The following is a 27,263-nucleotide window of genomic DNA, read 5'->3' on the forward strand; positions in this document are numbered from 1 at the left end:
TTCTTTGTTCTACTCTGCCCTGTGGTCACAGGCTTTCGGTCGTGACCACATGAATGAAATGGTAGCTATGCGCTGGCAGTCTAATAGATTATGCGCAGAGAGCCACTGCTCTAGAGGTCAGTTGAGGGTGCAGACAATTGTTAAAGAGGCAGTATTGGCAAGCAGACCCACAGGACAAGAATATTTAAAGGAATGTGCAGAAATTCCGGCCACTTGTAAAATGATGTATAGGAACGTATATCGAACCTGCAAAAAGACAATCTAAATGAAAGAAAACAAAGAATTTAAAACAGAACAACAATTTATTTATAGCTAGACATGTTTTCACCCTCACGTGGGTCTGTTTATTTGTTGTTTATTGTCGCAGTTGATAAAACAGAGTTACCACATGAATCGTGTTGGAGCCACAAAGGACAACTAAAACAAATACATTTGAGAACCCCTCACTTAAAAATAGAACAAGAAATTCTTCCAAGATTCGACAATTTTCCAGGTTACTTATTATCCATGCAACAAAAAAAAGATAGGTAAAAATAACATTGGTGGCCATGTTAGTTGTCCTAAACAGCATTGAAATGTATGGAAAAAATTAACCAGGAAAATAACAAAACAAATTTGAATACATTTCAAAAGTTATAGTAATGACACGTGGAATCCTGCTCTGCTTAATATATACAATTTTCCTATTCTCCTAGAAGACCATCATGTTATAATGTATTCAAAGATGATCATCATGATTTCAAAGATAATATAAATTGTAACAATTTCTAAAAAATATTAGATTTGAACCTAACAGTATATTGCACGTGTTGTTCATCGCTATACAAAACAATTTTCTCGTATCATTTGCTTCCTTCCTTTCTTCCAACATTCTTTGTATTTCCCCTTCTCTGTGTTTCTCCGAAGTAATTTTTCATTGTTCTTACGTTCTTTCTTTCTTTCTTTCTTTCTTTCTTTCTTTCTTTCTTTCTTTCTTTCTTTCATTATTTTATCTGTCTTTCTTTCTTCCTTTCTATCTTTCATTCTTTCTTTGATTCAATCATTTCTTTCTTTCTTTCTTTCTTTCTTTCTTTCTTTCTTTCTTTCTTTCTTTCTTTCTTTCTTTCTTTCTTTCAGCTGTCTGTGGTGGTATGTTCCGGAATGTGACCGTTGGCCGTATTGTGTCCCCTGGTTTCCCTGACAACTACAGCCACAACCTGACCTGCCGTTGGTTGCTTGAAGCAGCTGAAGGACATCGGCTCCACATCCACTTTGAGAAGGTTGCTTTGGCAGAGGATGATGATCGGTAATGGCCAGTTGTGTCTCTAAGGCAATATTTAGGTTTCTTTGAAGGCATTATGTAATGCACAAGAAAGCCTCAGAGGTTCACACTGAAAAGACTCACTGGTTCATTTGAAGTTCATAAAATATAAGATATTTGATGCAGAAAAATCTGAAAATCAGCAAAACAACTCGTATGCTGATGTAACACACTCTTCATCAAGTTTTCAACATTCAATTTGAAGACTTGGCTGTCCCATATTTGCCTTTATAGAATGGATCGAATTGCATGCCATGTATCAATTTGAACAATATCACTTAAGAAATGTTAGCGTTATTGTTCATATAAAAAATCATTTAATTAAAAAATAACAACAATGCTGTATCCTGGCAGATGTTTTGTGTGTAAACTGTAAAAACCTACAGTATAATATCAGTAATATATGTTTTTTAAACCTTTGACATTGTTGTTTCACTTCCAGGTTGCTTATCAGGAATGGTAAAAATATGGATGCATCAGCGCTGTATGACTCTTATGAAGTAGAGTACCTTCCCAACGAAGGCCTTGTCAGCACCTCTAGGCATCTCTTCATTGAGCTGACCACAGACGCCGCAGGCACATCCACTGGAATGGCCATCCGGTACCAAGGTAATATAAGATAAACATAGGACCTCTGGATGTCACAGCAGAAGTCATGTCTATACCATTGCAATGATCATCTGGCAACCAGAAGGCTGCTGGTTCTATCCCCTGCTACTCCTACCTAAGTGTTAATGTGTCCCTGAGCAACACACCTAACCATGACTGCTCCTGACAATCTGTTTGTTCCCTTGCGTGGTTCACACCGCTGTTTGTGTGTATGAATGTATGTATGAAAAGTGTGATGGAAAGTTCTGTGATGAAAAGTCAAATCGGCCACAGGTAAGAAGGTGCTCTATAAGAACTTTTTTTATGACCTGTCTCAATCATAAAAGTCAAAACCATTTGAGATCGAGACTTGGTAAGAACAATTAGTCACTGATAGCAATCCAGAGTATTTGGTTTGGAGGGCTTATTGTGTATCAGCCCTGAAGATACATCTCTACCATTTTCATTCCAGGAGTTAGATGCATTACATGCTGGTAAAACATTAGTAAATTTAAAAAGCCCATGGTGTAGTAAATTTCAATTTAATTAAGTAGTAGTAGTTCGTTTTCTGATGGTCCCTCTGAATAGATTAGTTGATAGAAAGGACATCCCAAGCAAGGATTTCACAATGGATATGACAGGGTCATAATGATTGAATATTCACAATAATCTAGCATTCAAAAAGAACGAACACATTTGTTTACAGATAGATACTAAAGTAGAAATATATGAATGTTGAACATTGGAATGATACCCAGTGCCTTTGCTTTATCTTTGATCTATTTATCTCGAATAAGTGGACCTCAAAAGTGAGGACAGAAAAGGTTTTGATGTGTGCACTCGGAATTCCTCATGAAAGACAATAAAAACAAAAGAGCATTTAGCAAATCGACAACTTCTCTCTTTGCAGCCTTTTCACAAGGACACTGCTATGAGCCTTTTGTCAAGTACGGCAACCTGAGCAGCAGTGACACCACCTGGGCAGTCGGGGCCGTGGTGGAGTTCTCCTGTGACCCAGGCTACACCCTGGAACAGGGCTCCACCACCATCGAGTGCATGGGCCAAAACAACCCCCAGTGGAACGAAACAGAGCCGGCCTGCAGAGGTTAGTTTGTGTGTGTCCACCAAGGGGCTATTGTGTTGTAACGTGGTTGAGCCAATGGCCAAGGTTTAAATACATTTTAGTTAAGTTAATATATCTGTTTAGTAAATCTTTCTAAATGATAAAATTAATTGTCCATGTTTGTATTAATCTGCATGCATCTGTTTGTTTGCGCTGGTGTGTGTGTGTGTTTCCTGTGTGTGTGTGTGTATATGTGCACTGTGTGTGTGTTTGTTGTGTTTCTGTGTGGGCGTGTGTGTGTGTGTGTGTGTGTGTGTGTGTGTGTGTGTGTGTGTGTGTGTGCATGTGTGTGTGTGTGTGTGTGTGTGTGTGTGTGTGTGTGTGTGTGTGTGTGTGTGTGTGTGTGTCCACAGCTGTGTGCAGTGGGGAGATCACTGAATCTGCTGGAGTGGTGCTGTCCCCCAACTGGCCAGAGACGTACGACAAAGGCCAGGACTGCATCTGGGGGATCCATGTGGAAGAGGACAAGAGGATCATGCTAGACATCAATGTGTATGTGGTATACTCAAGCATTAAACCGCACAGGCCGGGGTTCACTGTGATTTAAGAACAGCATGGGGGGTTTTATGCACTCTGAAAAATGGTTACCAAAATGGGTATTGTAGCGGCCGCTTATCCATGCAACATAACATCATTTATTGAAAACAAATCATAATTCTGCTGCAAAACCATATGGTACTTAAAAACAGAAAAAAGTGGTTGCCAAGCAACACAGGTTAGCATAAATTGAGATTGGTGGAACATTAATACTAACAATGAATTGTTGTTTATAGTATTCTCAACGTCTTTGAGCCAATCAGAATCAAGGACAGGAATTATTTGTTTAATACAATAACATTAAGGCTCTTTTATCCAAAGTTACTTACAAGTTAGGATGGGAACAATAAAAGCATAAAATACAATTTGGAGCTAAAAAATAAAAGACCTTGACAGAGTGGAGAGTAGCAATAGAAATCAGGAAAGAAACCAGGTCAGTCAATACTTTCTATTTATTTCTATCAATCTATTTATTGAGCTCTTTTTTTTGGAGTGGTAGTGCGGACAGTTACATTGGATATCACGTATCAAAGTCCTGAAGTCCTGAAGTTCTGAATAACAATATAAAGTATGCTCTAGCCTACCTTAGAATTACAAATCAGCTTGTGAGATGTTCCTGGAAGAAGTTGTTTCTTACACATATTTATACCACAGCATTGTTAATGGAAAAGTATGTAGCTTGCATTATGCATTATTTTCAAATAATGGGACACCACGTCGCGGTTTAGGCCTTTCATAATCGAATATAGGAATCTATATTCCATTCCTTTGAAATTCCCTTGTTGTCTCTCTTGAGAGATGAGCACCCTATAAGGTTGAGTTTGCTTATGACACATTAGCTCGACACAGTGAACAACTCACCTTGATGGACAAAGTGAACGTCACATGTTATAAAGTCAGAGTGCTAACCTTATGAGTGAATGACACGTAAGTAGAACATAGGCCACAAAGGGATTGGGCTGTGACAGATGAACGACTACTGAAGTGTTCCATAGGTCGAGGGCCCATTTCACAAAGTAGACCTCGCTCCTCTCTTCTTACTCTGACGTTGGTGGCTCTGGCAGAAGAAATCTCTAAATGTTTTAGAATGTTCATGGACATCATTTTCATTGACACCTTTATATTCGTTGTCTAGCCAAATCTGTCTTCTAGTAAAGAGATCTGAGCTTTATGCAGGTATGCTCTGTAATCTACTTTTGTCAGGAAATTTTGGTTGAGTAATTATGAATCCAATGCAAGGAAGAGAAGGAATTACAACAATCCGAAAAAGAATGTCTCACAATAAGGGCAAATTGATCTCAAATTGAACTAACTGGTGTTAGCAGGAGTTAGAGCTCTGATTGATTTTCACAGTCGATCCACTCCAGAGAGCGGCAGGTCCGTGTTTGGGTTAATAACAACAAATTTGATACACGCTGACATTTCTCAATCTGTCTCGCTTCGCAGCAGGTGAGAAGTTCTATCCACTTAAAATCAGAATGCATTGCGTTTTTCCCACTGTGTGTCTCGCTGAATGTGTCTGTCTAGACAAAGCATTTCAAAAACATCTCAGGGATTAAACACAATTGAATCACATGATAGTCAACTCCTTCTTCAAAACCCCCTTTTGTACCTTGGCAGGCAACAACGCTCAGATGACTGAGGCTTTTAAATCGGGTTGTCTGTTCATTCTAGCTCCTATCTTTTCTATCAAGTGTACTCCCAATCTGATGAATAGCTCAATCTCTTGTTCCTAATGAATGTTATCAGGTTCGGCTAGTGATTAATTAGTTACAGCAAAGAGCATGTGCTTTCTTCCAGATAACGATGCACCCCTACACAGTGCAAGGCAGATACCATGGCATCTGGCGTTATATTGAACGGCTTACATTTTTCAGTGTAAGCAGTTACATAACCCTAAGTCGGATATTGATATATGTAGTTTAGATACAGTAAATGCATACAGTCATAAGTATATTTGAATAAGATGCTACTTTATTCACAGGCTGTAGAAGCAGAATGTATGACAGAAGCAGAAATGAAATGAAAAAAAAATTATGAAGAATACAAAATAAATACAAGACATTTATCCAAATAAAGTTATAACAATGGAAAAATAATCTAAAAATGCAATACAGTCTTGGCACTTATTCAAATATATTACAAAAGAAAGAAAAATCCGGCGCAATTGACTTTCTCACTGGCGCATGTGTCGTCGCTAGTTTGCAACTGGCGCAGAGCGTTCTTTTCCCTCCTGCGCCACGCGTCCGTAAATTAGGGAATGATCTTGCGCCCCAAGGGGCGGTTCGGCGAAAGGAGGAGGCGTGTCCTGGCGCAAACGTTTCCTGGTGCTATTTTGCAGTTTCAGAAAACAATTCCGCCACAAACCAGGAAATACCTGGTTTAAAGTCAGTGGCGCGTTTTTCAGATCTATTTTAAGGGCTCATGCATAATGTTGCTTGTGCACCTCGCGCATACACTTTGCTTCTCTCATCTACCTAGCCACACATTCTTGGTAAATTATTTGGAAAAGAACAGCTGATACAGCGGTAATAAGTTGTACTTTTAAATCAATGCATCTGCAAACATCGTACAGCAAACACATATTTTCTTGACACAGACATCGTGTACATGCCCATAACTATTAGGATTGATGAGTATTTGATCGTGAGAAAACATTGCTTTACCTCGAGTGAGTGTTAAAAAGAATGAATGAATGCGGGCGCGCGTGTGTGTATGTGTGAAAGAATTAATGAATGCGGGCGCGCGTGTTTGCGTCCATCTGTTTAAACACACGCAAACTAAACACGTAACGCATAATACAGTCCATGGCAATGTATATTAACGGGGGGACACATGCATATTAGGAACACAAGTTGATAACGATAATGCATACAATACTGATAAGAAACAATGTTTATAATGTATTGCGTATATCATTAAATAGAACCACATTTACCGCATATCATATGTGTGTTAAGTTTTTTTTGCCGAAATTTATTTGAGGACTCAGTATTTCTGAAGTTGTGGAAGAAGACCTTATTCCATGTGTGAATTAGGCCATATTATTTGGCCATAAACTGAGCCATTTGAAGTTTGAAATTCATGTGCATCTGTCTCATCGGAGACTGCAGACGCGCTGTCAAAATATCAACTCGTCAGATTCAAATGCGCTCATGGCTCTTAAAGGGGATGGGAGCTGGCACTCTCATTGGTTTATTGCACGTTACGCCCAAACCAAACCTACGGGTAATTAGGCTACTTCAGACCAACCCTTTTTAGATTTGCGCCGGGCGCAAGAGTCATTTTTGCGCCGGTAAAATAGCAACATCGCTATAGAACTGCCCACAAAGCTACTTGCGCTTGGCGCTTCTCACTTGCGTTTCAGACCGTTAAAATAGGGCCCCATGTGTGCCTCCTAGGCATGTAAGCAGTGCTGTTGGATGTTGATGTAGTGAGTATGAGCAGCTCATGTCAGGATCTCTTGTCTGCTTTCCCTGCGTTTATCATGTCTGCTCTTTGAGCAGAGATTAACCTATTTACCTATTATTATTTTTGCGTCTATAAGGTATGGTGTATTTGAGATCTGATAGCATATTGTCCACTATTTTAGTTGAGGGTAAGTAGTAACTTAATAGTGTAATTTAACAGAAATGCGTGCAATTCATAACAGAAATACTGACAGACTTCATTAACATGTTTAACAGTGTCAACGGTATAGATTGCTATTGCAATTGAACATGTCCCTTGTGTGGAACGCTCTCCAGGCTTAACATAGGGCAAAATGACATGGTGACCTTCTACGATGGAGACGACTTGACGGCAAAGGTCTTGGGTCAGTACGGGGGCTCGCGGCCCCGCTATAAGCTCTACACATCCACGGCAGACGTCACTATCCAGTTCCAGTCGGACCCCGCCACCAACATCTACGGCTACGGCAACGGCTTCGTGGTCCATTTCTTTGGTGAGGGCAGGGAGCAGACCCCAGAGAGGATTGGGAAGGATTGAAGTGAGAGTCACACAAAAAGACCGAAAACAAGTTATGGAGACTCGAAAAACCCTTTCAAACAACACCATGATTGTTGAATTATTTCTTAATCACTATTGTAGATTCAAGCATTTCTGCAAGCAAGTGTCTCAGGTAAGCTTCTAAACAAGCTGCTTGGCTGATCTTGCCGTTTGTGACATGAATATAATGGTTTAACAAGCAGCAAAAGATGGGAAAAGCATTAATTGAATAGTGGTAAGAGCAAGTACAACAAATTGGCTGCACGTTACAATGAGTGAGAGCAGGAATGGTCAAGGATTTTTTATAAACAAATAAAATATGAATAAAACCCCATTAAAAAGTTAAAGGCCATATTGGTGCCATATTACTTTGTGGAAGTAAACTGGCCGCACAGACTTTATTTGGACTCAACGAATCAAGCGGTTTTCATGTTGTTCTTCTTCATCCACCTTCAACGTTCCCCCACGTGTGATCCACAGAGGTCCCCCGTAATGACACCTGCCCCGAGCTACCTGAGATCTCCAATGGCTGGAAGAGCTCGTCCCACCCTGAGCTGGTACATGGCACGGTGGTCACCTACCAGTGTTACCCAGGCTACCAGGTGGTTGGCTCAGAACTCCTCATGTGCCAGTGGGACCTCACCTGGAGTGGGGACCTTCCCGGCTGTGAGAGAGGTAATGATTCAAACCCAAAACAATGTTTTAATACACAATAAACGCTAATGATTTATGAATGAGATATTATGATGGTAATTCAGTCCGCCCTTGCACCATGATTTACTTGTACAATTCTTCGTATTTGCCCCACGCTGCCCATGGCAGACAGAGCGTATCAGTTCATCAACGGATTAGCATCATATTGTGTTAACGAAGCAAAGCACACAGAGTGCGAAAGTAGCAGGCTGCATCAAGTCTATTTTGGACGCTACATTATTTTGCTGTCTGTGCTTTTGGCTTTAGAGTTTCACTGGCGAGAGGTGCACCATTTTCAGAATACGCCACGCTTAGTCTGAGGATCAATCTTCTCAACAGCAATGATATCTCCCTTTAGGTTTAAGTGGGGGGATTTATAGGGATTGGCTGGCCTCTAGCCTGGCTTGGCACCAGGTTAGCGAGGCTTCATAAGTCAAAATATGGCACTGAGCTTAGACAGCCTCTCCCTCCATAGACAGACAAAACAGTTAAATATGCTGATTACAGAATTATTGAATTACATTTTGATAAGATATTCTTGAGACCCCCACTCTCACATATCTAAAATGTACATGCAGAAATGCAAATGCAGCTAGTGGATGTACAGCAGGTGTTGAATGCGAAACATATCCTTTACAGTTCATACACAAGCAACTGACATCATTTGTCCTCAGAGCAACTGACAAGTAGCACTGGTTTAAAACACAGACATTACTGGGTCCAACATGGCTGACTTCCTTGCTGCCATGCTGGCCTCCCCCCTACTGGGCCTAGAATTGGTTTTGGGATTTGCTGTTGAGAGAGACAAACATAAGCTCTTTATCTAATACCTGTGAGGGCAAATGTTACTTGGCTTAGGCAGACAAACCATTCACACTAAGCTGTTGTTTAAGATAAAGAGGTTTTGGATACCTGTGCTTAGGGATGCACATCAATTGTATATTATCGATCTTGGCCTCTGCAATTAGCTGATCGTGAAAGGTTGCGTTCCAAGAAATTCTATGAAAAATATTGTGACAAAATTAATACATATACAGCTGTGACATGAAAATGGAATAACAAACCCAGCAATAAGCCCTCTAAAGAATCACAGGCATAGACATTAAGTGCGCTAGAATCTTCTGTGTGCATGCAAGGTCTGAGGATTCACTACAGAACACAAAGCAATTTGAGGTGGTTGCCAATTTGGCAAATTGATTTGATAATCTGTTCATCATAATTGTGCAGCCCTGTGCTGCAATAATGGCATCCTATCACTTTAAAACATTTTCAGATTTCTCATTTTCTTTTGGAAGTATAGAATACAGAAATATATAGAGTTGCTTTATTCTGTCCTTTCTGCATCTGCTCATTCCTTCTCTCTTGTCAGTGGTGTCCTGCACAGATCCAGGCCTGGTGGCACACAGCCGGCGAGTCCTGACAGGTCCTCATCTGAACGTCGGCTCCACCATTCAGTACATCTGCAGCAAGGGCTTCACACTGTCCGGCAACAGCCTGGTCACCTGCTACAACCACGGCTCGTCTGGCCCCAAGTGGAACCAGCAGCTACCAAGATGCCTGCGTATGTACACGTCTTCAACACAGTCGATAAGGTTGATGCCATTTGATCATTAAAGATGAATAATAAAACACAAAGATTACGGAGCCACTGTGGGGAAACACACGGCATGACGTTATTGTTTCTGGTCAAATCAGTGCCAGGGGATGTAACTTGTTTGTTAGATCAAGGGTCTTAATGATGGGATAAATGAGACACAGAAGATGCAAGGGATTCATTGCGGTTGGCAGTGGTGTCTCTGATGACCGTTTCTTACAATAATGTACAGTGTACGGATTTATGATGCTTTGTGTACCCTGATGTTGAAAGTCACTTCCAGCTCAATTGCGTCATGCAGTTGAAAAATGAATTTAACTATGGCACAATAAATAATATGAATATTCCTGATGATGTTACTTAGATGATTGTAGATTATCTTGGACAACAACTAATGATATACACTATATATCTTCCCTATAAGCTGAGGCCTATGAGCCATGCAGTCACCCAGGTACACCAATCTATGGAGTGCCCAGTTCCGATAAAGGCCTATTTAAGGCTGGAGAAAGCCTCCAGTACTCCTGCCTGGTGGGTCATATGTTGCTGGGGGAGCCTGCTCTCCGCTGTGTCCCTGGGCACCCATCCCAGTGGAGTGGCCTGCCACCTGTCTGCAAATGTGAGAAACTGCAATAACAACAAATCCTCTTTAATATATTTCACTTCATCCCTGACATGAAACATGGAATTGTGATAATGATAATGCTTTTGTGATGTATGATTTTTCTATGAGTTTTCTTCTAGCTTATTACATTTTGGTATGACTATGTTATATTAACAACAAAATATGTTGTTGAATGGGTATATCATTTGTCAATCAGCCAAAGGTGAAAATATTTTAATTTGATTTAGTCTTACTAATTAATTTATTATTCTGTTACAGATAATCAGCCATACACATGTATTGTATGAATAGATTAGAATATAACAGGAAAGTATGTATCATATGCTATGTTTCACATGTACATTTTTCACTTACTTTTTCAGCGCAAACAACCGATCAGAGATTCGATGGTAAGTGGCAAAACATACGTGTCCCTCAGTTAATGGGATTAACCACAAAAATGTAAGTGTTGCTAGAAAAAAGTATTGCCTCCCCTGTAGCAGGAAAACATCAATCATAAACATGGAACGATCTATAAATATGCATTATATATTGTAAACTCACATACATTATATAGTGTGCATCTCAATTAGAATAATACATTTGACCTTTTTTGAAATATTAAACAAGCACCATTTAGCTAGAGAATATGAGAATAAGGGTTGCGAAATGGTTTGAGACGACGTGAACGGCAAATAATAATGTGTGTGTTGGCAGTCGCAAACAAATTCTAATGCATTCTAATAAATTTCCCTCCCAGTAATATCGGGTATTTAACAAATTTGTTTTCAAAATTTCTTATCTTAAAGGACCAACTTTTACAGGCGACATATTATACCACCAGGTGTGAGTGTGATTAGCCATTAAAAGGCGTTTTGAAAATCTGCATTTCTTACATCACAAGTTGGCGTGTCCACCTAGATGTAACAGATTTGCAACGTTTCCTACAGTTCACTTTTAGTAACTAATCACACTCACACCTGGGGGTATAATAGGTCCCCTTTAAAGAAATGTGTATTTACGTCATTAAAACGTCTCAAATTAGCTGTTGTGAGCAATAAAATTCCAAAGAAGAGAACAAAGAAGGCCTATCTTTCAATTGACCATAGCTGTTTCCTCTTTGCTTCTTCCATCAGTGGCTAAGTTACGACTACAAGGAGTGAATGTAGTGTTTGCTGTTTTCATTCCTGTCACTGTCCTCTTTCTGCTACTCATCGCCGGAATCTACCTCTACTTCTCAAAGTGGGTGCACCCAATGAAGAGCACTCTCCTCATGTATTACTTGCTTACTTAGAGGTTTCTAACACAAATTATGCCACGGCCAAAATGCTTATCTTTGGAAATAGTTATTAAGTAAATGAACGTGTTCAAAATGGTAAAAATGGTAAAATGGTTAATGTGCCATTACAATGAAAGTATATTTCTTTACATGATGGAGCATGGAATGGGCATGGTTATTTTACAACAAGTTAAGTAGTAAGTAAAGCTTTTATTTATGGCAAATTCTTATTTTCTTTTAGAAGCCAGGGGAAGTCTCTACCAGTGTCCTCAACTCTGCCATATAGCCAAATACTGGGGGAGTCAGCCTTTGATAGCTCTGTGTACGAGACAATGGTAAGAGTGTAAGTGTGTGTGTGTGTGTGTCTGTTTTTGTGTGTGTGCGCGTGTGTATGTGTGTGTGTGTGTGTGTGTGTGTGTGTGTGTGTGTGTGTGTGTGTGTGTGTGTGTGTGTCCATGCATTCATGTGTATGTGTACTTGCAAGTGCATTCAATAGAGCAATAGGAATGGCACTGTTGAATGGCAAAGGCGAAATAACAACTTGGGGGTCTAAGAGTGTGAAAACAGAAAACACAAAGCAACGGAACAAGATGGGAACTGATCCAGAAGAATATGTTTGGTTTGTGAGGTTCCCGGTTCTTAAATCGAATCAACTTTGATAACCATTAAGAAAACGATGAAAGTGTTGCAGACAACAAACCCTGGTTAATAACTATATGTTTCCTAGTGCAACATTTCAACTAATGCAAATTTATTCTCTAATGTTTCTTCCATGTGTTCATTGTCGAAGAATGTTGAGGTATGATCATTTACATTCTTTTTTCATTACATTTCATAATACATACCTTATACACACACCTATGACACCACTAAGGGGACCTGCCACTTCAATTTACAATTCTGAAAATGGCTTCTAGTAGGCATTAATATACAAGTAACTCTAACAATATTAAATGAAAATATTTGTTATATGAGGCTCTTTATGTATAATACCAATCTATGAAGAGATTGACAAATCATAAATGTAAACTGGATTGACATATCATAAATTTAAACTGGATTGACAAATGCTAAATATAAACTGGTTTACATTTAGTAAAGCAAAGGAATACTAATGCATCATGTATTGTGGATATGGTCCTCTTTGCAGGAGAGTGGAGCGTATGACGTTTCAATCTGAAGGACGTGTGTGTGAGCGCCAGCAACAGACAGAAAGCATGCGGGCCATCTGAACAGTCTTTGCCCAACCCTCCATGTGATCCCCTGGGGTTACTGTGGCCTGCACTTTATTGTCTGATTGCAAATGAAAGGCCACTTCTCCACCACACTCCATAATGCCCCTGGAACTTCTGTGCCACTAGATTATTGTATTATTTTTCTAAGCACCAGCGATTGCAATGGTTTGGCAGCCGTTTGTACAGTTTTTACCTGGCGCTCAAATCCTGAAGACGTTCACAGCGCTGCATCTCAGAAACCATTTGCTGCTGAGCTTAAAGTGCATTTTTGTGACATGTATGTTGTAAATTATATTTGTTCTGCCTAACACTCTTAAAGGAAATGGTCAGGTATTTATGGAGTTATGGAGAATATATTAGACTACAAAGAAAAAGCGAAAACAATGATTACTTTAAGGATTTGCATTTCATAGCACTCAACGGCAAGATTGTTTTATTTTTGTCAAACCTATCCTCCAAAAAATCGGAATGTGCCTTAAATAAAAGGCTCTTAAAAACAATGCAGTTCTATATGTTATGATTTCTCAGTTATAAATACGAAATACTTAAGATACTGATTTCTGCAAACACAAACCATTACATATGATTTGTGATCCAATTTTCCTTCGATAACTACCTGTTTTGGTAAATGCATTAAAACAAAGTATGTATTTCATGTCATAAGCTGGAATGCTGACCTATTGACCTATTTTTGATTGTACATAGTGTACTGATTAAGCAACTTCACAAACATCTTCAATAAAAGTTATTCAGAAAACTAATCACACTTTGGTTTTAAATATGATTTATAATATACTATTTCAAAACGTTTTCAACTTTCAACGTCACATTTTCTTGCATTAGAATGGTTATCCCTCAACATGACATTTTTGGTCCAGAAGGCCTAAAACCTCTGCTTGTGGTTTGTGTTTATCAAGGGATTACAATTTTGATTAAATACCTACTATTATTAGTTAAGTTTGTCATTCAATATCTAAAATGCCATGAACCTAGTCTGAAAGTATGGGTTGTAATATGAGTAGTAGTTAAATAAATTCCATCCATTCACTGATTGCTAAGTAAGCAGGGCCACAGGAATGCGTATTCAAACCAAATATCACCTGAAAACCACTAATTTAAACTCTTACAGTCTTACTTAAACATTTAAAACTAACGCCCCTACACAGAACATCAAAAAATGCCCTCTGTGTATTGTGTATTTCAAAATACACAATGTTCTAAAAACGGTTTCAACAGATTAATTTGAGGCAGCTGCAATTGATGCAAACGTTAAGATGTCAGGGGCGGGCCTATAGGGCCATGGCCTAAAGGGGTGGCATCAAACACCTTCTGAAATAGGATTGCCCCCCCTGGTGGCCCCCCAACGCCATTGTGCCATATAATTGTCGTCTGACAATGCACAAAGCCGATGGATCAATCGATGCATAATTTGCGATCAATTAATGACCTGATCCAATGACGTTGGGAATTTTAAGCTGTAGAATGGTGTATTGGAACCAAACAACTTTATTTTGGGGTGTGGACGGGAGAGAGTCAGCCCCTGAGTCATAAAAGGTATTTGTTATAGGCCTATATACATGTATGTATATATATATATATATATATATCTGTGTGTGTGTGTGTGTGTGTGTGTGTGTGTGTGTGTGTGTGTTTTAGTTCTTAGTTGTCCCTGTGCCACCTAAATAAAACATTCAGGAATCACCCATGGAAGTTGTATCCATAACTTCAAGATTTTGCAATACTAATTCCCTTAATTGCCATGACTGGACAGGGGATTATAATAGTAGACGTATAGTTATTTACACTGAATTTTGCACCAGCTGAGTCTGTTTGTCATGAACCAATTAGTTAACTTTTGTATCCGATGATGTAAGGAATGGGGTAATGTGATCAATGATATCATACGATTCATTAAACAAATAAGGTATCTCTTTAAATATAAAGGGGTTACTCCTAAATACTTGTGTGTGTGTGTGTGTGTGTGTGTGTGTGTGTGTGTGTGTGTGTGTGTGTGTGTGTTGGGGTGGTACAATGAGTTGCATAGCCTGATTCTAATCTTATCGTGCACGTGGACAACGAAACTCATACGAATACGCATGTGAGATATATAGCTTCCACGAGAACACATAAATGGTCCCCTCTGCTGGCCAAGAATAGAAATCTGAGTGAGCCATGGCTACAAGCTCCCAGGCGCCACTAGCAAGACCAATGACATACCGCCATCAGCAAGAGGTTCTGATGTTCAACCACCTAGATTGTTTATATGTGGATGCTAAAACGACAATCCGATCAACCACGCAGGCCTTCGGGGATGACCCCGTTTATAAATAGCTTGAGCATTTGTTTTTCTGATTCATTCATCTGCATAAAACAAACTAGTGCTCTTAGTGCATATCCGATTTTCTATCCGAATGTTTCGCGTCTTACTAATACGCATGCGCATCCGGCGGTTCGCGGTTGCGCCAACTCGGAGAGGATGTTGCTGGTAGCCAGTGTTGATGCACAGGATTTTTCACAACAATAACAGCAACTGATTCATATATCAAGATACCTTTTTGCGGACAAAATCGTCGACAGGCACTCGGTTAGCAGTGCATTGGACCACGCGAGGCCGAATTGGCTGTCCTATTTCCCCCACCGTCTCCTATGGACCATGAAAACGGACGGGTTTGCAGATTTACAAGCCTCTTTTTTGCAGGAGCAGAAACAAGAATCATGGCTGGCCAGCTAGGCCGCACATTAATTTGGTGGCTATCCGCTTTCATTGGGTACAGTGCATTGTAGACAGGAACGACACGTTTCCCCGAGGACTGCTGCTAGGTAGATATATCTCCTTAAACATTTGCATTTGTCTAAGAAGGGCTCGCAGGCTCAGCTTGATCGCTGTAGCTTCACAACCTTGAGTGGTGGACGCTTTGCCTCCGTCGTTAGCGGCGTTAGCTCGCTAGCGTTAGCTCCCGTTGGATGGTGAACCAATCTCAGGCATAGATACTAGTGAAAGGACGGCATTTCGGGACCCGCTTGTATCATTCTGTGCTCTGTCATTTGTACCGAAAAGTCGTTTTGATACGTCGACTCCTGGATGAATGTGGGACAAAATGGAGACCCCAACGATTGTCTACGACTTGGATACCTCTGGGGGCTTAATGGAGGTAGGTTGTGGAGCTGGGAGGCCTTTTGGGCTAGCCTCATACCGCTAACGTATGACCATATTGGGTAAAATGCTCATTAGTCTTTGACACTACGCTGAAGATCGCGTCATTAATAGTGTAAACTAGTACAATTCAATAAGCAAACCCTCATGCACTGTACTATGAGCGTGCCGTTACTGTGCGCATTGTGGTGGGCTGGTTAGCTTGATTCACAGACATACACTTTTACAGCAAATCCAGACGCTGCTGGCCCCCCCGAAGTCCGAAGAACCGGACAAGAGGAGTCGCAAGTATGTGAGGGACGCACGGAGAAGTGGCAGGGCCACCAACCACGACACCTGCGATAGCTGTCGGGAAGGGGGAGACCTCCTGTGCTGCGACCACTGCCCAGCGGCCTTCCACCTCCAGTGCTGGTAGGGTCTGCATGCAACACCTATCGGCAGAGTTCAAAACCCATTTCCTCTGAACAAAACCGCCTTCTGCAATCGGTCAGCACAAAATGACAGCCAGTCGTTTGCCACTTGGCCATGCTATATGGAGGCATGGCTTTGCATTGTATTCATTTTGTTTGATGGACACCATGTGAAGGAACCCCGTTTGAGGTCTTGGGGAGGCAGGGAGATAGGATTGACATGCACAGGAACTAAGTGTACCAACACCTTTAGCATGAGAAGCTGCTGTAAGGTTATTACACGCAGGGTATACGTGAATCAGTTTCTTACGATTTAAAGGCTAGGGGAAGCACACTTATGCTGTGTTTCTACTTAATAGCTTGACTTTGGGAAATTGATTAAAATTTGCCGCGGAATGTTCTGTGTCAGAATGCAGCTCTCGCGGTCTGTCGGCTGAACTCATCCAGCTCTCGCGGTCTGTCGGCGGAACTCATCCGCTCGAGAGCGAGAGTTGCTGCCTGGTGAACACGGAGCCATGGCTACCGCTCTGCGCTCTGTTTACAATATGGCGACCTCACTGACATTTTTTTGTTCATTCCAGCGCCATCTTACCAACCATATCTAACGCTTGCAATAAAGCGGTTCATAATGTCAGTCGCATAGTTGTTGTGTTATGAAATGTTTCATAGAGTAGACGTTTTAGGCAATAATACTGTTGATTATGCTTGTTCTTGCTCATTGATTTCCGTGGTGTTTAATAAAGCTCACTGCATTCATGTCCATTGCAATAACTACAGGAAGTGGGCAGAAATTATTCCTGTGACGTTAGTTGATTACGTTTTGCTTTATATTGGTATTGGGAAGAGCCTTCGCACTCTTAACACATTATGGTTTCTTCGCATTTAAATATTTGAGTGGATAAAGGGTGTCAAAGCAAGTTAATTCTGCTTATGTTGTCTACATATACTATCACTTCTAGATATTTTTCTGGGTTGTTCATCGAAGTGACCACTGATGTGAAAACATACATACTTGTCGTTTATATTATTTTATACCTATTATCTTGGACCACTAGATGGAGCTAAAGCATCAGATAGCAGGAGTAGCTGGGTTCAGATGGAATACAACCATATTAGTTCTCCAAATAATATTTTGGGTTTTAGTAATGGCTTTTTAAGGTTAAATATATTTTTTCTGGGATGGCAATGGAAAACGTAGGCACCATTCAATGAATGTTTCTTACTACATATTCATTGGGTGTTACATTGTGTTGAAGTATTTTAAAGGTATTCTCCAACATGTGTTAGGGTGTTCAACATGGCTGTCTTGTTACTACATGGTTCGTAATTTATGGCGATTCTGTGTTGCAGCAACCCTCCGTTGAGCGAAGAAATGCTGCCACCTGGGGAATGGATGTGTCATCGCTGTAATGTTCGAAAAAAGGTGACCAACTTTCCCCATCCGCTATTTCTTCCAGTTGTGCAAACACACTTCCAAGTTTCAGGATATCAGCAATGTGACTAAACATAGGGGGACTTGGTGTTGGTCCTTCAGGACTTGATTTTTATGAAGTATGTTTTTTTTTCTTTTCCTCTTCCTGTTCCTTCTTCCACAGAAGCGGGAGCAGAAGTCTGACCAGACCAACGGGCTGCCGGACAAGCTGGTGTCCAAGCGTGCAGCGTCGCCGGCCGTGGAGCTGGAGCTCAACCCCGGCGCCCTGCGTCTGGATGGCCTGCCGCCCGGGGCTGGCGCCGCGGGGCCCGGCCTGAGGGTGGCTCAGGTCCGCCTGCTGGACCGCCGGAGCAGCAGCAGACCCAGCAGTCGTCCAGGCACACCCACCTCGAACAGTTCGTCCACGCCCACGCCGTCTGAGGACCAGAACGATGGCGAGGAGGAGGCGGAGGCCGAGGAGGAGGCGCTGGGCTCAGAGCTGGAGGGCTCCTCCAATCTTGCCCCGGCACCGCGCCTCCTGAAGAGACCCTTCCAGCTGCTGATCGCTGCTGCCATGGAGAGGAACCCCACGCAGTTCCAACTGCCTAATGAGCTGACCTGCACCACCGCACTTCCAGGTACACTCGCCAACCCCACAGTCTTTACAGATCTTGAATATTTTGTGGAAAGTATTCATCAGTGTTACTTATGTCTGGCATGCACTGGATAGGAAGGTTTTTACAACATGGTAAAATAATGCCTAGATGTTCACGGCCTTTGATTGAGCCAGTCAGATCCTATGTTATTGCACAGGAGCAATATGTGTAAGATCACTCCCACGATATTACACATGGGAACTTAAACCTAATCAGTTGTGAACATTGTAGTTGAGCAAATCTATGAATGTCTTATTTTTTTTGCTTGGCATCTGCAGGTAGCAGCAAAAGGAGGAAAAAAGAGGAACTGCTTGGCAGGCCGTTCAGGAGGCCACAGCATGAGCTGGACTCCAACGGCCTTGTCCCTCTACCGGTCAAAGTCTGCTTCTCCTGTGGAAGGTTTGTATTTCAACTCTTTAGTCAGACTTAGGGGACATTCTCATTACCTGACCTGATAAGATACAACATAACTGGACATGTTGCAGCATGTGCATAAGAGCTATTATGATTTATTCTGAATATCTCTCCTTGTCTCTTGCAGGAGTTGCAGGATGGCACCACTCATCCAGTGTGACTATTGTCCCCTCCTGTTCCATATGGACTGTCTGGATCCTCCCCTCACCACCTTGCCTGCGGGCAAGTGGATGTGCCCCAATCACGTTGAACACTTAGTGGTACGGGCAGCTTTCAGTTCCCATATATGCATGGCAAATGGATAAATATTTAATGGATGTTTAAATGTGTGCATTGTTTTGTTGGACCTACCAGTTTTCAAGTGGGTTCTATTGACTGTTGAGCGTTATGGTATTTGTGATGCAAGTCATTCATATTCTCTTGGTCATGATGCTTATCATGTCGCAGTTAATATAAAACAGACCTATAAGGCGTGAGGATAACGATATGCCCTGCTTTTTTCTAGCTAAACCAGAGGACCCTCAACCTAACTAGCCGCTGTCAGCTCTTCGACCAATTTCAGGACAGGATGTCTCAGCACGCCGTCAAAGTGGACTTTCTCCGTCGGGTTCACAGGCAAAACGTACCCAACCGACGCACTCCTCACCAGCACAACAAGAAGACGATCAAGGTTTGTCACTCTCAGGGGAGGGGAGGTCCCAAGGCTAATGGCCCTCAGGATGTCAGCCCTCTCAAAATTCACAACCCTAATCTTAACATGCTCATGGTGATTCTTAACACTCTGCTATAACTTAGGTACCAGATGCTGTCAAGTCCCAATACCAGAACCCTCCTCCCATGCTGGCGTCAGCCGGAGTCCGCCAGTCGGAGCTGGTATGCAGCGGTGCTCCAGAGCATCAGACCCCCAAGTACTTCACCACGGAGACTGAGCAGAAAGAGGTATACAGACAAATAGTTTATTTCAGTTTCTATGCTCTATGGCCTATATATTTTTTCCTTTTCTATTCCTGATCCTTTCTAAGCAAACTTTACAAATAAAAGAAAATAACCATTTATGTCACTGTTGTTTCTGAACTGTTGACATTGTGCCCATATATGACTTAGAAAAATGGTCTTCCGTGCTCTTCTTTGCTGCTACTGAAAATATGCCACCTTGAGTGGACTGGTGCACCAGAACTGCCATAATTTGTACTTACTAATTAATATTGATGTAACTCGTCGCCAATGTCCATTTTAAAAATTGAGGAGCAAGGAATGCTAGAGTAGACCAGGCATATATGAAAGGCCAAAACATTGCCATATTATAGCATTAGAATTTGTAGAAAATATCGATGGGTAATTTTTAAAGAAGTTGACATCGTATCTATTTTGTTTTAAACCAGTGGCTTCAAGATGTGATCGCTCTGCAGTGCAGCATTATGCGTCACCTCTCAATGAAGCAGAAGGCTTCGTCATCACCCTCACCCTCCTTATCCCTCGAGTGGGCATCTGAACAGAAAGCCAGTGCAAAATCCAGCCTCTTACCAGAAGACCTCATGCCTCAAGACTCTTCAGAAAGGACTCCCGCCGGTCCCAAGCGCTGTAGTATACACAATGACCCCCAGGGGGTCTTCGCCTCCAAGGACCCCACAGCCGCACTGCCCCAGAAATGTGACTGTCTTGTCACAACCTGTAAAAATAGTAGGAAACCCAACGGACCCCTTACAGACGAGCCGCAGCCATATCCAACGGCCAACGGGCCCTTTGTCTGCAACACGGTCACCGACTCCCCCAGGCAGACGGAGGCCCAGCTCAGGCTGAAGCCCCAGGCCACCACGCTCAAAGACCTGGCCTCCACAGCCAACCACATAGCTGGGGCTCCCATCAAAAGAGAGAGCGAGAGCAGCCCTGAAGTGAGTCTCCAGAAGGACGGTCCCGCAGCTTGTCCCACCACAGATATCCATCTGAATCACAGAGCCCAGCCGGAGCTTAAGATGGAGTGTACCATTGATCAGAAGCCCCCCGCCATTGTCAGCGGTGGCCAGCCAGCTGCCCCGCAACAGAAGGCCACCCAGGACACCCACACCGCACACAAGTTAGGGTCCTCGACGTCACCGGCAGGTAATAACCACCTATCACTATGTGAGGGATAAATTGGGCCTGTGTGTTGGCAATGACCTGATAAAATTCAGTTCATTTAATATTAAAATTGCTATAGTTACAAGGATAACGTTTCTTATGCGAGTTAAAGGATAAATTCAGGATTTCTCAACATGTAGACCCATCATTTTAGGTCTGAGTGAGTAATATGGAAGTAATTTTTTAAACGTTACCACAATTACCAGTATTAAGGGAGAGCTTCAGCCTTTGCATTAGCAATGGCTGAGGCTGCAAGGTTACTAACTACTACTGCAATGTTACTAACTACTAAATGAGGCTCCAGGCTAACTTTATGTGTTGGTTGCACTGGTGCGCCTAACTTTTTTTTTTAGGTGCACCAGCACAAAATTAGGTGCTCCAAATTTTTCATTGCGTCACCTTTAACACCATAAGGTCACCTTTTATCGCTCTCCATAACTTTCATATAATGTGAATGATTTTTGAACAAGAATAAGACACAACATTACGTTACAGGACCTACAAGGCAAAAAAAATAATAAATGAACGACGGGACTCTATGATTTTCGGGTTTTGAAAAAAGTGGAACTGGGTCCTTGATAGAACCGGGTTACGATCCCCATCCCTAACCATGAGTGTGAGTTTGATTACAGGAGAACACAGAGAGATGATGCGATTGCGAAGGAAATTTATTTTTTCACCCGGGCAGCGTCAGGTGCACCAGTGCGACCTATAAAAAACATTAGTTGCACCCTTAAATATTTTGGTTGCATGTGTGACCAAATTGGTCGCACTCTGGAGCCATGGTATGTCATATAAGAGTGCTTGGTCTTTGTCAATGACCGGCTCAAATTTGGATTAAGTGTCGGACAACATTATGGAAAGCCTAGAGAGGAAAAAAATAAAATTATTTATCTTTTTGATCCAGTCTGTTCGTAATGGTGTTTTACCAAGTCTGGCTAAAGGAGAAGTCTTGATCTAGAGTCTTGGTTGTTGCAGGAAGAGAATTGTGAGTGAGAGTTGGAGAGGACTGACGGCGACAGTTTGTTGTTTTGGAGTACAGGAAGTTAAGCTTACTTTACTCTAAACAATTTGGGTGACGGAGGGTTGAGATTTGATGACAATACGGAAACGTCCCAGGCTGTTAACCAGACAAATCTTCAGACGGTTTTCAAGTAGTTCTGGCAAGGGTTGGCAAAACACAGTGTATCCAATATGGGGCAGGTTTGATATGATAACTGTACAGAGGAGCACCCTATTTGGGTGCTGTTAAGCTATTTCCATTAACGACCAAGATCAATGCCACTGATGTGTCACACTTTTTGTAGCTCTGATTGGTTGTAGGTCTATTAAAAAGCGTCGAAGCATTTTAGTCGGCGCCCTTTGATAACACTTTGATAACACTTGATAACAACTCATTGGAAATAGAAAAAGAATTGAGCGGTTCCAAACTAGTATGCATTTGCAAATTGGTCTGGTGATGTCAGGCTAGAAACGTTCTGCAATAACGACTTCCCCTTTAGTGAGACTTGGTTAGACACAAAAACAGACAGACCAGATCAAGCAAAAGGTAAAGAGGAAAGTTGTATTTCTCCATAGAAATACTTTCCAGTATGTTGGGAGAAAAATATAACGACAATCTAGGCTTCAATAGCTGAGTAGCTCTCAGTCAGTACTGGATCTATTTCAAAAAAGGTTGTCTGCTTTAGTCACAAAATGATGAGAAAAATAGGGTCACGGGTGAAAGATCCCAGAACTATACTTCAAGAAGTCTTGTGCCTTACACGTACAAGATGAAAAATTGAAAGATTAATGTAATAACAATTCTAAGCCAATAAACCATTTTTGTTAAAATTATGTTAAAGGGCCTCTATTTTACCACCAGGTGTGAGGGTGAATGAGGTATTACAAGCCATTTTTTGCCCTTTGACAAAATTACACAAGTGCGTGTCCCCTCAGATGTATGTTTGATAGATACCTAGCCTACCCATTAGACTGTACCAACTGGTCGGCTTATCTATCCATCATACAGCTAGGTAGACACCCTTCCACTTGGGATGTCTCAGGGCAGACTGGATTTTGAAAAATCTTCTGATGGCTAATTACTCTCACACCTGGTGATAAAAATAGGTGACGCTTAACACATGTAGACGTTTATTCATCACCCCTTGAACTATGCCTGTTAATCGTAAACTTGCTGTGCCTCTTCTGTACTGTAATATTTTTTAATGCCAGTTTACCCTCTACAGATTTAAAAACAGGTCCTGGAGGCATGGAAGCTGTGTTCCCCAGTGCATTCTCCTCCTTACCAGAACTATCCAACTGTATTAAAGCCTGCATAGGAGATGATGGGGGTAGGTGTCCTAATGCACTTTTTAACAAATCAACACACTTGTATCTTCAATAATCATGGAACTTAAAGTTTAAGTTCCATGTCGGCTTGTTTTCAATTGGTCTCATTGATTTACGCTGAGGTTCGAGCGCAAGGACGTGCAGGCAATGTTGCCTGCACGTCCTCGCGCTCTAACCTCAGCGTAAATCAATTGTTTTTCCGCCCAATTGGACTACTTTTAATAATGTGATGCTTGAAAATTAGCATTAGGCGAGTACATACAATTTCGGCCGGTTTAAAAATAAAACAGGCGGGATTATTATAATTCTTTCTACAATCATCAATCAATACCATACCTTTCATATGGCACATTGTTTGTGCAGCTAGTAACACTATAACTTCAGCTACTATTACTACTTCAGTGACTACTACTACTACTTCTACTTCAGCTACTGCTACTACTACTTCTATTTCAGCAATTTACATTTCAGATTTTTCAGCAGTGCAGGGCAATACATTTGACCTTTCAGATTCTTCAGTTCAATTCCTTTTATAGTTCTGAATTTTTAGCAATGCTTTGTGCTTTTCATTCAGCTGTCACTTTATTTGTTTCCAACCATTTACATTTTTTAAATGGTGTGCATGTTAGCAGTTTTTACTCCATTTAGACTTTTGAAGTCTGTTCAAATCCCTTCACTTAATTTAACCATTTAACGTTTCTTTATGTCTTAATCTATGTGGCTTTATTAAAACATTTCCAACCTCACTTTGTACTACAGCACTGACCGCATTTTCTGCAGGAAATGCATTTTCTAGTTTTATTTAACCTCTAATTTGGATGCAGTGTTTCCAAAATGTAGCTTAAGTAGCGACCCAGTGTTTGAATGGTAGTTGTGAATCTAGATTAAAATGCATAATGTATCCTACTTGGAGCTTTCTAACTATATATGTCAACCATTTCATCAGGGCCTTTAGATCAATGAGCATTTTCAAAATGTCTGTGATGGCTGAATCCAACCAGTGTCTAATATTGATCACATTTTCGGGTGCTCTGTAGGGATCGAGTTAAACAAGTTGGACGCAGAGATGGTGAAGCTTTTAGCCTGGCAACGGATACAGCAACTTTTCCCCCCGAAAGATCCCTCCATGTCTCAGCAGAGCGAGCCGTCACCCATTCCTGGCCCACTCTCATTAAAATCACAGTCTCCTTGCCCCGAGGGTAATTGAACTGTTTTTGTTTGTCCTCAATGACGCATGTTTCGTTTTGTAATATATAAACTGTTTTTCCTTGCTTGGTAAAATACCCTTTCCTTTACAGCCAAGAAAAAGGTGCAGACAAGAGCAGTATTTTACTCTCTAACAGGAAAAGGAGAAGCTGTCAACATGTGTTACAGGACTTTGTACATAGGAACTGGTATGTGTCTTTTTCATGCTGGTTGAATGAATGTATGATAAAGTCTTGAGTTGTAGTGTGAATACAGTGTAAATATTACAACAATGCTGGGCATCACTGTTTCAAACTTAAACGGTCACTTAACTTTAAACCGGCATCCACATTCATCATCAGTTTGGTATATCATGGCAAAAGAAGACGAGTCATGACAGCGAGGAATGGAGCTTGCGAATGGGCTAGAGATTTTGAAGCCTGGCCGGTTGGAACATTGTTTCTGTTTCTGAGTTTCGGTTCACTGGTCTAGTTATTTGGCACAACAAGGTGGACTCCTGGTAGTTCCTTGTTGTGTATGATGTATTGATTAATTTGGTTTTAATAAGTTGTTTTCAATAGAGGCAATATTATTTTTCATTTAAATTATCCTGTTGCTATTATTGAGTCTGCTGCTAAACTGTTTTAGGTGCTGACATGGATGTGTGCCTTACAAACTATGGTCATTGCAACTTCATTTCGGGGAAGCATGCCTGTATTTTCTATGATGAGGTGGGTAACTATCTTATTCTTGCATGAAGTATATGTTGGACTGTTTTTTTTATTTTCTCCTGGGCATGGTGTGACGAAAGTGTTATTTGCTTTCTCTCAGAATACAAAACATTATGAGCTGCTCAACTATAGTGAACATGGAACCACAGTGGACAATGTCCTCTACTCCTGTGACTTCTCTGAGAAGGCCTCTCCTTCTCCACCTAGTGGCCTCGTGTCAGATGTGCAAGGCATTATACGTGAGTAATTCTGGGATTTCCCCACATCTCAACACACAAGCTCATAAATGTGTTGAACATTTTTCACGTGATTTTGGAAAATATAAAATCCACATTCAAGAAAGTTATTTGAAGCCAATTTTTAACTGTTGACATTTTATGTTCTAATCAAGTTGATCATATAGAGTTTCCAATTACTAAGTTGTCTTTTATTTGTGGAGAAGATCTTTCACCAGCATTCACCAACTGTCCAACACCGTCCACAGGTCGCAGCAAGAAAAGAGAGGAGGAGGATGATCAGCCTCGTTCTGTGATTGGACTGCTGCCAGCCGGAGGTGTGATGAGCTGCCAGCCTCAGGGAGGCAAGGGGCTGGCGTGCAGCTGCAAGGCCAGCAGCTCCAGCCTGATAGGAGGCAGCGGGGCAGGCTGGGAGGGCACGGCCCTCCTCCACCACGGCAGCTACATCAAGCTGGGCTGCCTGCAGTTTGTCTTCAGCATTGCAGAGTTTGCTCTCAAGCGGCCCAAAGAGGAAGAGGTAGTGGTTGCGACGGTGGCCAGCTGCACTGGCAGCAGTGCTGCTAGTAATGCTGCTGCTGCTGCTATTGTGGTCCCCCCTTCCCCCAGCATCACCCCTGCACCCGTGACGCCCACTAGGAACACTGCCTCGCTCAGCACCATCCTCACACAGGGAGACCAAGAGACTCGTATTTCCCTCCAAGTACCAGTGCTGGGGTCCAGTGCCGTTCCGTAGCCCATAGGAGATTCCGTTCCGTTTTTTTTTTCCTTTTTACTTTTGCACCTTCTTTCAAACTGTAACCAAACATTTAAACCAAACCACAGCAACAGCAGCAATTGTGCGGCAGCCGTTTCTAATTGGTTGGCGTCTCTGGCGTCTCTGGTGACTCTGTGTTTCACCAGTTCTGGGCTGTTTCTGAGGTTTGGATTTTTGGATGTTTGGTCACTTTTAAAGAAACAAAGAAGGGAAACTGCACAGATGTTTGGGTAACAGGGAAATACATTTTTTATTTTCTTCCATTTTAACGGTTTGTATTTCTGCATGACTTAAAATATTGACAATCTCTTCTGTTTTTAAAGGACTGACTGTAACTGTTAGTTCATTAAGACCATTGGGACACATGAGCTTTATTATATACCAGCGCTCATTGTGAATTGTTTTGCCAGTATAGTAGTTAACTTTGTAACATTACCTTATTTGTCAGTCAAACCATTTAGCACAGAACATTGTTTGTGTAGTATTGAAGTCACACATAATTTCTTTTGCTCCGTTTGCACCACAGGTAGCCATATATGTATGGATTCATACATGTTTCTGAGCTATATGTATATATTATGTACAGATATACAAATCGGTGTCTCTCAGTTTAGGGAAACATTGGATTTAATGTAGATAAACCTTTTTTTTTTTTAACTGTACAGACCCTTATTGAATTTGTAATACCTGGTTGAGTAACAGAAGTTTGTGATAGTCTTCTTAGTCAGAAATTGTTTCAGTCTCTAGTCACGTGTAAATAGCGTATGGTTTTAGCACTCATTTTAACATCCTGTGCTGCTTTGTATATAGCCACCCCTTGTCCGTATCTGCTTGTCTGTTGAAACATGTAAATATCAAAAGATTTTCTAAGAACAATTATTAATGCTCTTGGTGTCGAATGGTTTTTCATTGATTCGCATTCC

At 41.4% G+C, this 27,263-nt stretch overlaps 2 protein-coding genes across 3 annotated transcripts in view; both read left to right on the plus strand.

Moving 5' to 3' along the window:
- The window catches only part of LOC307073763 (seizure protein 6 homolog), a gene marked incomplete at both ends in the record, with an annotated part of 57,976 nt that extends 45,466 nt beyond the window's left edge, over positions 1 to 12,510 (plus strand). The window contains 12 exons of the mRNA XM_079733723.1: positions 1,117 to 1,285; positions 1,743 to 1,909; positions 2,799 to 2,993; positions 3,365 to 3,503; positions 7,295 to 7,491; positions 8,016 to 8,210; positions 9,598 to 9,789; positions 10,247 to 10,441; positions 10,810 to 10,836; positions 11,563 to 11,668; positions 11,947 to 12,040; positions 12,496 to 12,510. Coding sequence (XP_079589849.1) covers positions 1,117 to 1,285; positions 1,743 to 1,909; positions 2,799 to 2,993; positions 3,365 to 3,503; positions 7,295 to 7,491; positions 8,016 to 8,210; positions 9,598 to 9,789; positions 10,247 to 10,441; positions 10,810 to 10,836; positions 11,563 to 11,668; positions 11,947 to 12,040; positions 12,496 to 12,510 — 1,691 coding nt within the window. The remainder of the gene's footprint in view (positions 1 to 1,116; positions 1,286 to 1,742; positions 1,910 to 2,798; positions 2,994 to 3,364; positions 3,504 to 7,294; positions 7,492 to 8,015; positions 8,211 to 9,597; positions 9,790 to 10,246; positions 10,442 to 10,809; positions 10,837 to 11,562; positions 11,669 to 11,946; positions 12,041 to 12,495) is intronic.
- A 2,907-nt stretch (positions 12,511 to 15,417) lies between these two features.
- Positions 15,418 to 27,165, plus strand: phf12b (PHD finger protein 12b). 2 transcript variants are annotated; one of them, XM_079733339.1, is made up of 16 exons: positions 15,418 to 15,760; positions 15,999 to 16,092; positions 16,324 to 16,505; positions 17,855 to 17,927; positions 18,100 to 18,553; positions 18,850 to 18,970; positions 19,113 to 19,245; positions 19,491 to 19,655; positions 19,781 to 19,924; positions 20,368 to 21,085; positions 23,332 to 23,436; positions 24,472 to 24,633; positions 24,733 to 24,828; positions 25,268 to 25,350; positions 25,451 to 25,589; positions 25,835 to 27,165. In XM_079733339.1, exons 2-16 carry the CDS (start codon positions 16,027 to 16,029, stop codon positions 26,317 to 26,319), a joined length of 3,126 nt encoding a protein of 1,041 aa, XP_079589465.1. In that variant the 5' UTR covers positions 15,418 to 15,760; positions 15,999 to 16,026; the 3' UTR covers positions 26,320 to 27,165. The 2 variants fall into 2 exon arrangements, with proteins under 2 accessions (XP_079589465.1, XP_079589464.1); XM_079733338.1 differs by having other exon boundaries at positions 15,418 to 16,092.
- Positions 27,166 to 27,263: the final 98 nt, after the last annotated feature.

Source organism: Pollachius pollachius (assembly GCF_949987615.1).
Source record: "Pollachius pollachius genome assembly, chromosome: 3".
Taxonomy (NCBI): Eukaryota; Metazoa; Chordata; class Actinopteri; order Gadiformes; family Gadidae; genus Pollachius; species Pollachius pollachius.